Below are 12,885 nucleotides of genomic sequence, written 5' to 3'. Positions count from 1 at the left end.
GTTGGCCACTCCCAATCCATCAGATTTAGTCAAGTATAGCTGTCTAGCAACGGGGAAAAAAGGAAAAACATAAGAATCAAGACCAACCACTGAACTAACGTTTAGACACCAACCTTTCAACCTTGTTCATCAAAATCTACCTCCTAATATTCCCGTCCTTAAAATAGTTTAACATTATCTATGCTTTCCCGTGACAAGAAAACAATGACATAGAATTCAAGGCTAATAAATTTCATCACCATGCATGCTTCTGCCATATCAAGCAAGTCAACAAAAGCAATCATATACTGAGAATTAAAGAGAATACTGTCAGCTTTGCTTTATCAAAACCAATACAGTGTACCCCAATGCCAATTCATGATGGACAGAATCAAGGTAGCACTCCATATATATTTTAAATGATACGTCCAAAGCAAAAAAGTGTCTTGGGCTGTACACAACCATAAAAAAATTTCTTACATGAATGAAGAAATTGAGGCTGTACACATATATACTACTATTTTGGACTAGACACCAACAAGGGAAGGTCGATTGAAATGTCGAAGAGAAATAACATTTGCATCAAGAATTTTCTTTTATTGGAAAATTGTGAGGGAGTTGAAGAAGCTCTAGATGGATTATGAATTTTGTATCTCGTGTATAGGTTGAATGAAAAGGACTAAATGGGTGACTATAATTCTTGTGGTTGATGATCCAAATGGCCTGAGACATTATTAAAGAGTGGATATAGAGAAGAAAAGCAAGAAAAGGGAAACTTGGAATACGAGCTCTGGATATCAGGACATGGCTCAGGAATCACATGCTCAGAGAAACCAATTACATTAGAACAGAACCATGAAGGAGATGGCTCGGAGCTGAGAGAAAAAGTCACGTTTGAAAGACAGATTGTTGAGAATGGTGATTCAACTATTCCTGAAAAATTCCCAGCAACACTAATATTTGCCCCAATCACATTCTTGAAAGTAATGTCACCAACAACTGGAAGTGAACTAGTGTCATACTTGTCATCTGGATGGAAACCGGAGTATCCTGTCATGCTTATTCCCAAGCTAATATTTTCCAATTCTGCATCAGAAATGAAGATGCCTCTCATATAGCCACCTCTACCCCTAGTTGTCTTCAGTTCAATGCCAATAGGAGAGTTGAGAATATGAAGCTTTTCTGCAATAATAACAGATATTCCCCCAGACATCTCACTTCCAAATGCCAAGCCAGCACCTGATGATGATTGTAGGTAAACATTACTGATGTGAACATTTGAGGTTGGTTTTCCATAGGCAATGCCATACTGATCCCAACCACTCTTCAGAACAATTGCATCATGACCAGTGCTAATGTTACTGTTCTCAATGCATACATTCTGAGAAGAATCTGAAAGTTGCAAAGACTAATGAATCATGATGCCCCAAAAAATAACTAGTTTACAAAATAAACTCCAAGGAAGGCAATGCAAGAAACTGTCACTAAGTGACTAAAGTGCATGTTTAAAATATCAAATAAATGAGAAACGCCTATAAGCATTGAAGAAACAAAATCACGAAGTGTGTTAAAGGGACTAATAAACCAATTAACAGTAAACTATACTTCCTTGTGTTATAATTAAAGCGCTTATTGGTTGTGAAATAAAGGTTATAATTCAAAGGTGTGTAGCTTGTGTGCTGTATCCTAATCAGGTGAGAGATAACTATATTTACCTGGAACTATACCACTTGTGTAAGGGAATTCGGCTGGTGCACGATAAGTTATGTTTTGAATTTGAACGTTGCTACATTGTGGAAAGAACAAAGATTAAAAAGGAACAATTTCCTTTGAGAAATCATTCAGTGAACACAAATATGAGTTACTACTACCTGCAATATACTGGATGGATGCCCCAAGCAGGAGAGTCTAGAAATGTCAAATTGGAAATTATGACATCAACAGAATCAACAAATTCTATAAGATTTGGTCGAGTGTAATTTAAGGAATTAGAATTGAACAGCTTCCACCAGATGGAGCCTTGCCCATCTATAGTTCCATTATCACCTGTTGCATTCATTAAATATATCAATTTAAGTAAGGCAGAATTGCATTGCCTATCCTAAGAGAGAAATAGTTAAACGATAAAAAGAAAATTCTTACCTGTTATTACCACATCGCTTAAATTCTGCCCATAGATCAAGCTGCGATATCTCCCAATTCCTCTGCCATAAGAAGGGAGGAAATCCACTATATCCCAATGAGAATAATCCTGAAGTGATTCAAGATAAATACATATATATATATATATATATATATATATATATATATAAATTTTTTCAAGAGTGGGCAAAAGTAAGTGCTTTATTAAATATTCTTCATTAGTAATAGTAACTTTTCAGGATGCAGAAAAATCACATCATCTATAGTTCTACACTACCACAGCTAGGCAAGGTTTAGAAGAAAATGACATTAAATATTTGATTCCATTTTTTCCTCTATGGTACTTCTACTATTCTACATGTGTTGTTCTTTGCTGTTAAGAAGGCACTAGGCGTGGCAGAGACAAATGAAATGAAACCTGAGATGCAATGATGGTAGCTCCTCTCTCAAGGAACAAAGTGAGGTGATTGGTGAGATTAAAACTCCCAGTTAGCCATGTGCCAGAAGGAACATATAGTTGGGCACCACCTTTGTCAGCAAATGACTTGAGATAAAATATTGCATTTTCGAACGCAACTGTGTTCAGTGTTATTCCGTCTCCAACCGCCCCAAACTCCAAGATCGACACACTGTGAGGTCTAGCCTTCAATGCATTCTGTTTACATGGTCCACCATTGTCTTCCCCATTGCTTTCCACGGCAGTGCTTATTGCTACAAGTAAAAGCACTGCCACCTAACAAGAAGATAGAAAAAAGGAGTTGAATTAAAGTGCAATTCCATCTTCACATTAACAACCTATTCAGTTGGAATACTTTATAAAAAAATCATAACCTACCCTCTAGAGATATGCAAATACTTCATCACAAAGAAAACCGAACATGTAAATCAATCAAGCAAACCGTTTAATTTTAACAGTGAAATTCCACTTTCCAATTGGACAATATTATGAAAACAATATTGTACCATACCTCTGTACCGTACCACTGAACTACTAAGATCTCTACATAGACAAGAAAAAGCAATATCTCAACTAACCTACCTTAGCGTAGTAACCAATCTCTAATTGTCTCCAAGGAATTCTCATTAAAGAAAAAATGGATACTAACAAGATATTGACGTAATTTATGATGGCTACACAGACATTTATATATAAACTTGGAAGTGTACTGTAAAAGCCAAACACTGGAATAAACATCAAGGCCTATTGTAAGTGCTTAAGTGAGTGAAACAAAAAACTTTGCAGGCTATCTGAGATTCAAAACAAACAAACCCCGGCTTAAAACAAAGTAAAAGAACAAAACTTTGGTTTAAAATTTCTCATGGTATAACAAGACAACGTACTTACTAGCCCCTTCATGTGTGCAACAAGTTGAAACTGAAATGGCGCAAGAAAGTTCTGAATCGAGTGCAGGAACAGTTGCATGGAGTTAAAGAGAGGGAGCGGGTTAGATGAAGAACATAAAATACAGAACAAGAGAAAGAGAGCACCGGTATTTCGTATATAATGCTACTAGGGAAGTACTCTGTACTCATAACAAATAAAATAAAGGATGGTAAGAGAAAGAGACAGCTAAAAAGGGAATGCAGAATGCCAGCTTGTACATCTCTATTACCTTGTACATTAACAAATTTATACGCATCCATTAAGGAAACTAATATAAAGTTAATAATAAACACGGTTTTTCTTCTTTCAAATAATAAAAAAAATACACGGTTTTTCCAACTGTAATAAACAATACTTCAAAGAATCTTAATCTTATATCTCGGCAATATTTTAATTTTGATATACCATGGAAATGTATCAAATTGACAAAATTAAGGTATTTCCCATGGCTCATGCCGACACAGATGGAGATTCAACAGGGTCAATATGAATGTGTCTTGAGGATTTAAGACTTGAGACTTGAGGGAAATAATAATAGTATTGTACAATCGTTGATTTTATTAATTAATAATTAAACTAATTGATTACGTAATTTGCACTTAAGTCACGTGCCGTCTGAGCAACTGACCTGTCTGCTGTGAGCAAATTTCTACCTACGAACTCATTATTCGGAATGGTATCATTAGTTTATTTTAGATTTAATTTGGTGACGTGACTTAAAAATATATGTGAAACCAACTAATTACTTAATCATATGCACATGATTAAAAAAAATTAAATTCTTACCAAATCAAATTTCAAAATAATAATTTTAAGAATTTAATAAATATGTACTGTTGGGTAGTTTAGTATGGAAAAATATATTAGGAATTAAAGAATGTATTACAAATTTTTAGGCGTACTTATTTATGTTTCACGTACCAAGTTAAAAATTTGTTACCTTTGTGCAAGAGAGACATAAATAAAACCTTCATTCTAATATATCATATATTCAATGCAATTTTTGGAATAAAATGATTGACAGGAAAACAAAATCTGCTTCGCACCTACCACAATTATCATCCCTTACTATAAGTATTTTTACCCTTTTAGTAATAAGGTAAACAAGATTGGGGTCCCTACATGCCTTTAATTTGCTCTCTCAAAGGAAAGTTTCGCGTTTTAATTAGTTTTTTTCTTCAATGCTCATAAAAATTTATGGTGTGTGGAAAAAAAATTATGGAGCATGAATATAAATAAAAAATAATTTTACATTTTCAATGTAATTAAAATAATTTTTCTGTAAATAAAAAATTTCAAGAGCTTAAAATTAATTAAAAACTAAAATTAGAAACCTCAAAATATTTTTATCCTTAAAATAAAATTAAAATTTATATAAAAATATCATATAAATATGTCTATTTATGTAATTTTACATTTTAAGATACAGAAAAGAAAATGGGAAAATTATGGAAAAAAGAATAATAAAAATAAATGAGATAGAATAAAAGTTAATGAGAAATAGAGTAAACTAATTTTTATATGGATAAAATAAGAAATAAATAAGTAAAAATCGGATGGTATAAAAATGGATAAATTAATTTAAAAAACATTTAAATCTTTTTAATTAAATTTTTACTCAACTGAAAATATTAATAAACCTCATTTTTATTAAAAATATTTTATCTTATCCTCAAATTAATTTTTATTTTTTGAAAAAAGCTTTTCATTATGTTTTGCAACTGTGCTGGCAATTTGTCAATATAAAGAAGAAAATAAAGGCAAAAGAAAGACATTGAAGTTTTAGATCTGTCGTCTGTTCAGAATTTCATTTCTCGATTTGAAAAATATTTAAATGGTGTGTATTAGAGAATTTTTTCTTGTAATTATCTCAACTAACCACTGAAACTGTATATATCTCTTCCGACCTCGATAACGTTGGCATGCTTAAGAAGGTATGGTTGAAGAAATAAAGGTCCTGAAGAACAGAAACTGGATAGTACAGAGAGAGTCAACACACGGTTGCTGACATCCTTGCTGCTGGGGTTCGAGGCGGCAAATTTCCCAAAAGGGAGTGTTTTTACAAAATATTTCTCTAAAGGGGGTCCTTTCAAAAAATATTACATGTGGACTCTTTTTAACGTACTTTGCATGGATAATATAGCAAACTGTCACTCCTAGTGACGAGTTTGCTGGGCACAGCCATGTGGCACAGAAAACGCCACTCGTAGTGGCGAGTTGCCCAGCCTGCAAGTTATCACCATGACTGGCGAGTTAGGGTAGGCTTTTGGTGCAGGCCTAAAGGAGAGTTGCAATTGCAACTTGCGATTTGAGTGCAAGTTGCAACTCCCATTGACAACTCCCATTGTATAATTAAATTAGTTTTATATTTTATTTTGTAGTTTCCAGTAAAATAATTTGTATGATAATTTTTTTAAGTAATTATTAATTAAAACTAAATGTCAGATTTCAAGTAATTTTTTTAAATACATACATAAATTTAAATAAATTACCAATTTATTTTCCGATAAACAAAGTTCAAAGCTAAAACAAATGTCACAAATCTTCTTGATTAATTTTAATATAAAAAATAAAACTCTTTTCAAAATTCTGTTTTCTTCGTTGAGTTATATTTGAAAGGAGAAAAGGATTTTAGACTTTTCGTAGAGTTATTCTAATTTTGCGGTTATCATTCACGTTTAACAGTTAATATGAAGGGAATTTTAAAATTTACTATTTTTTACCATATACGTCTAGTGTTTATTCTTATTCATGTCTACTATTTATTAAATTTAAATATTTTCCAGTAAAAAAAATTTAAATTTCTGATATTGATAATTTTTTGTTACAAATCAAAATATATTTAAATAAATTACCAATTTATTTTCCAATAAATAAAATTTAAATTATATTACACAAATAAATTTTAAAAAAATCCCAAAAATACAATGGAAACAGTGTGAGGAAAACTGATATTTGAGTATGTATTTATACTGCCCTAAATTGCCAATGGGAGTTGCAACTTGCACTCAAATCGCAAGTTGCAATTGCAACTCCCCTTTAGGCCTGCACCAACCTGCAAACACTGCAAAAGCCTGCACCAAAAGCCTGCCCTAACTCGCCAGTCATGGTGACAACTTGCAGGCTGGGCAACTCGCCACTACGAGTGGCGTTTTCCGTGTCATGTGATTGTGCCCAGCAAACTCGCCACTAGGAGTGACGGTTTGCTATATTATCCATGCAATGTACGTAGAAAAAAACCCCCATGTAATATTTTTTGAAAGGACCCCCTTTGGGGAAATATTTTGTAAAAGCACCCCCTTTGGAGAAATTTGCCGTTGGAGGCTTGCCCTTCTTTTCTCTAGTCTTGTTGTCCTTCTTCTTTCCCACATTACCAAAAAAACTATATATTCTTCCATATTTTATTCTCTGAAATGATTAAAACGATTCCTAAAATAGTTAAATAGTTTACAAATTATTTATTGTCGATCAATTTAGTTATTGAAATTGTAATAAATGATTAAATTGACCCTTAAAATAAATATAAAATAGCACAATGGTTCCTAAAAATGGAATGGGCATTAAATTGGTTCCTAAATTAAAAATACTTAACCATAATTTTTGCCTTCTGACTTTTAAATTTTGTTGAATTTTGTTCCTAAGGTTTTTTTACACGCATTTTGCCCCTAAATTTATACTATATTTTTTAAAAAAATTCCTTAACATTAGTTGACTACCTTCTACTTTCAAATATTTGTGCATTTCACCCCTAAAATATAATTAAGCCTTTAGGAAATGGTGAAAGTATTAGAGAGGGGGTTTCTTGTGTCACTTGTGTGTTTGATTTAGGTAAATCGGTTTTCCTTCGAGATTAATTTTAGATATATTTTTATATATTTGATTTTATGTTGAAAAATAATTTAAAATTATGTCTAAGTCTATAATTGATTATGGATTGAAATAATTTTTAAATAACTATTTACGTTGTATGATAAATTTTATATTAAATTTTACTCCTAACTTTTTATAACAAAAATATTTAAATATAAATCGTATCACTTCAAAATCAATTTTGTAAAATTAATTTTACAAACATTCATCCTAACACACACTTAAATGTCACTAGCTAATATCCTTTCCATCTCCACAACTACCGATTCCATTAATTCATTTAGTTTATATATAAAAATATACCATATATCATTAACGCATTTGTTAATTGCATTTTTGTTTGCCAAATGTATGTTTATAATTATTATATGAAATATATTAAAATTAAGTTGATAAAAAACATATTTATTAGATACATATTTATTTAAATTATAGAAAATTATTTATTAAATTATATAAAATTATTTATTAGTTGCAATTATACAATATCTTATAAATTTATTTATTAATTATTTTAATCTTTGATTAGCTATCCTGCAAATAAAAGAGTGGAAGATGTGTAAATAATTTATAAACAATAAACATATATTTTTAATAAATAATTTATATAATAGATTGAAAAAATTGTATTAAAATAAGAATATTTCATAAATAAATTTATTGTCTTCTTTTAATGTGTATTATATTGCCACGTCAGCAACAATGTCCTATTAGTTAGGGAAAATTTTGCAAAATTAAGCAAGTTTAGAGTCAGAATATGCTAAAAAAAATTTAAGGGCGTAATTCACAATTTTATTTTAAAATTAGGAGGCAACAAGTCCGTTAAGCCTTTTTAATTTTAGGAACTAATTTAACCGATCATTTCAATTTTCAAATACTAAATTAATTGATAATTTATAATGCCAAAAATCATTTTGTCATTTATTTATTTTAGGGACCAATTTTTCCTTTCATTACAATTTCAATGACAAAATTGATTGATAATGTAAAATTTTAAGGACTATTTTACTTTTTTAGAAAAATTGGGAAGCAATTTTGCCACTTCACTTCTCTTTTTCTCTTATTTTTCCTTTTTTATTCTTCATTTTTGCTACTATTTCACTTTATTTATTTTTTTATTTCTTATTTCAACTTAACCAAGGAGTAAAACTAGTAGAAATAGTAGGGACTGATGCATTATTATCATTTTTTTTAATTTAACGGGAGATTCATTTTAGGACTTACAAGAAAAAGAGTAAGAAGAAATAAAAGAATAAGGAAGTGAAAAAAGGAGTAGAATGCACTATGAATATGAATTATCAAATATGGATTATTCATGTACTATTATTTAACTTAGTTAGCCTGTAACCAATATGAATGTATTTGGATTTTACTTGAAAGAATTCAAAAGTATTTTTATTCTTAAAATGACAAATTTTACTTTTTATACATATTTTGTGCATTAAAATTTGCAATATCGTATTGGAATTCAAAAAATACTTCCCAAACATTAATTTATACATATATTAGATATAATATATTTATGCAATTTAAGTTGCATTTTTTTTTTCCTATACTCAAATGTTTGTACCATTGTGAACCAAAAGATTGGCTCCACGTGATAATTGAGTGGAGATAACTGGTTGAGGAGGCGATAGTTGGAAGCAGATCACGAAATGTGCGGTGGCTATGTTGCAAGACATTTTGATTGGATATATTTAATTCGGTTCAGACTTCATAGGTGCACATGGAAGGCCCAGTACAAATGCTTATTCAGCCACTAGATCACTAATAAATAAATTATCATATGTCTGATTTGAAGAAAACAAAATGAATAAAGGAATATTTTTTATTTTGTTGCAGAGAAAATACAAAATAAACAATTAATTCTATAAAATTAAAATTAAAAGTTTATTATTTTTATTTTCTTTTATATTTTCATCCTACCGCACCAAACATATTCCCAGTGTATATTATCTATTTTTTTTAAAATAATATATAATGTAAGTATTCAAAAAATATTAAACAAAGTTAAATTTACAATAGCTATATATTAACAATAATTTTAAGACTACCACGGTTTTATTAATAAAACTAGCATTTTAATTTGGAAGTAAGGATAATTCTTATATAATTAAAATTTACAATAAATAAATATTATTGAATATAAAAAACACATTTTAGACTTGTAATCAATAATTTGAATTATAATATAAATTTATTTTAAATTATTAATAATTAAAAAATTATTAAATTTTTCTTCAAAGATAGAATTTAAAGATGAAGATAATGTCTCTAAAAAAATTAATTCAGCAATTGGTTGAAGATATCTCAATGAAAAAAAAAGGAATATTTTCTTTTTGAATTTTAGTCCACTATCAATTTATTGTTCTCTTGTCTTAAAGCAATCAAACACGTGCTTGCTTAGCCTGGCCAAGTCAGCCAACTGCACTAACACTCACACACATGTGCGCTTTTATAGATTTGGCAGTACATTAATCACAATTCATAGGCTATTTCTTGTTGCAGAAAAAAAATGTTAATCAATATCTTTAATTTAAGGAATTAAAAAAAAATATTAAAATATGTAAAATCATGTTATTTATGATTTTTTTATGTATTTTTATGATATCCATAATAAATATTTTTTTCTTTTAGATTCTCAATTACTGGTTAACAAAATTCTTAGAATTAGATAATGTGTTTATACTACATTCTCTTTATTTTACCTTGGGAGAAGAGAAGGGGAATTAAGATGCGCAGGGATAGAATTTCTGCCATTCTATCTAGTGTAACGCCGCGTAACACTAACACTGGCATCGTCCGCTCCTATATTATATACTGTTTTAAAAAGGTGCAATTGGCCACTGTTAAGGGCAGAGAGGGCCCCATCCTTCATCCTCAGCAGAGAAAGAGATAGAATCCGAGGATTCGTTGCATAATGCAACTTCCATCTACTTGATTGCTCCACGCTCCAGTTCAGCTGCTTTTCTAGTACGTAACCAGGACTAAAGTGATATGTATCTGATTACTTGGAAGAAAAAATATCTTCCTGAATCGGTGTCATTGTGTTATCTTTGATCCAATATGATTCATTTCGTTATATTAATTTTCCATGGCATTCCACTGAATCACTCTTTTCTGAGAACATCAGCTATATCAGAAGTTGACTATAAAGTGTGTTCGATGGAAATCAACTATAGAAATATAAATTATAAAATGGAAGAGAAGGTTTTCAAATGAACAAGTTCGCTTAATTGGGTTTTATTATCACTTAGCCGAATCCAGCCTAGACAAACTACAAAATTTAAATGGCCCATCATCGTATGGACCCAAAAAAGAAGTGAGAGAATATCGCATCATCACACAGATTAGGAAGACAGAATAATGCAATAACACTTGGATTGAATTTGATCAGATCCAACCATAAACAAGTTGGTATTTTTTTTAATCCAAAAAAAATTATATTACATAATTAAATTTATTATTATATAGAAATTAATTATTAAATAGTAAACACGTTAATTTTTAATTTATATAATTTATTAATTATTAAATTATCCTTACTTTTCTTTTTTTATTTGTTGCTTATATGTTTATGTTGATTTTATTTATGTTTTCTCGTATTAATATAATATTTTATTTTTATCTAAAATAAAAATAATATATTACCATTAAAATCGTTAATTTTATTAATTAAATATTAGTACAATTTAGTTTCTCTTGAATACTTAATCATTCTATATTTATAAAGTTTTAAACAAATAAATTATTATTCTAAAAAAATATATATTTTTAAAATATTTAAATCAATTAATTCAACTTAACCTAACTTATATATGATTGAATTGTGTTAGGTCAATTTTTAAAAAATAAAAATAAAATCCCATCCAACTCGTAAAATTTTGATTATATTAAATAACGGATCTAGTAAAACTCAATTGAGCCCCACCCTTTAACTCCTCTATGGATAACCGATTGACCGAGTCGTACTCCCTCCACAGGCCCCAACACTGTCTAGTCTGTCCTCCCGGCCTTCACGCATTTTAATAATGATATTTTATTTCTTGAAGCATGGTTTTTTTTTTTCAAAAAGAAAATTCTCATTTAAACATTTTAAAATAAATATAATTTACTATTTTTATAAAAAAATAAAATGTCTTGAAAAATGAAAAGGTTAAAAAGAGTTTGATAATTATGATATTTCAAGATGAATTAAAAAAAGAGTTTGATAATTATGATATTTCAAGATGAATTAAAAAAAGAGTTTAAGTTATCTCCAATGGAAGACACTTGATGAATTTCTTAAAATAAAAAATGATTTTTATTTTATTTTGTTGTTAGAGAAGATTAGTTGTTATTGTGGATTTCTTAAGTTTTGTCCTAAGTATCTTATATAAGCAACAAATTTCCAAAAAAATTAAGAATAAAAAATAATTCAATATACTTCAAGATATTCAAAATGGGTATCTTAAGTTTTGATCATCAGATATGTTCTTAATAATCATATATTATTAACATAAATATTACGAAAGTTAATACTAAATAATATTTACATAGTTAATACTTTAAGGATTCAAGTGCAATTTAAAAAGTGTATAGATTTATGTTTATAGAAATAAATTTTGTTAGAGAGTAAAAAAAGCTTTGGATTAAATGCGACTCCATACGTATTATTGAAACTTTTAAGTCGGCTAAAGTGATACCTTACAGACTTAGAAATAGATGAACTTATTGTGTAAATTTTACTCATTTCATATTTTTTTATATCTCATATTTACCATGAGTAATTTTTGTGCAAATAAAATTGTCTCATATTATGTTATCATTAATGATTTGATTTGGTTGGACTATCTTCCTTCTTTTACTCACGAAGAATTTTCTAAAAATAAACATGATTTACCTTATTATAGGTTTAAATGATTGTAATGCCAGTCTTATTGAGATCACAGTGTTCAATATACCTTGGTACAACTCCTGATTTTGATGATAAAAAAAAATAAAATAAAGCTAGGAAGTACATATGCTATGAGGTGAGTAGGTGACTTAACAAATCAAATCTCCCATGGTACTATTTGAAGATCCATTGACAAACATACTGTTGACTTCTATTTCTATTTTGCAGTAGCTAACAGTCGTCACATTCTTGAACCAATGAGCCAAGTTACATTCCAAGGGCCAGTTGTTTATTGGCACACTAAATTTCACATTCTTTAACCGATTATGACTTTATTGCGTCTATGGTAGAAAATTAGTTATAACAAGGCAGTGAACGTTGCTTAGACAAATCGTTAAGAGGGAACAAGTGAACAAATCTTTTAGAAGTTTAGGTGATGAGATGCCTTGTTGTGGTTGTGTTTCCGATTTGCCAATTAGTTTGGCATCCTTTAGTTTTGTCCTCCGTCAAAACATTTCTCTTTCGAAATGTTAGAATTCCTTTTTATTAAATGATATACAATATCCATACACAGAGAGAGAAAAGGCGATTGAGGGTAGAATGTCAATCTTCTGTCTTTTACATTAAATCATTC

General features: G+C 29.4%; 1 protein-coding gene across 1 annotated transcript; it reads right to left on the bottom strand.

The window, feature by feature from the left end:
* Positions 1-267: 267 nt before the first annotated feature.
* On the bottom strand, positions 268-3,700 carry LOC114399493 (probable polygalacturonase). The gene is made up of 6 exons (XM_028361690.1): positions 3,467-3,700; positions 2,540-2,854; positions 2,122-2,230; positions 1,851-2,025; positions 1,695-1,765; positions 268-1,371 (listed from the first exon to the last, which is right to left on the bottom strand). Exons 1-6 carry the CDS (start codon positions 3,542-3,544, stop codon positions 671-673), a joined length of 1,449 nt encoding a protein of 482 aa, XP_028217491.1. The 5' UTR covers positions 3,545-3,700; the 3' UTR covers positions 268-670.
* Positions 3,701-12,885: the final 9,185 nt, after the last annotated feature.

This window comes from Glycine soja, chromosome 19 (assembly GCF_004193775.1).
Source record: "Glycine soja cultivar W05 chromosome 19, ASM419377v2, whole genome shotgun sequence".
Lineage (NCBI taxonomy): Eukaryota > Viridiplantae > Streptophyta > Magnoliopsida > Fabales > Fabaceae > Glycine > Glycine soja.
The sequence above is the reverse complement of the archived record's forward strand: the minus strand, read 5'-3'. Positions and strand labels throughout refer to the sequence as shown.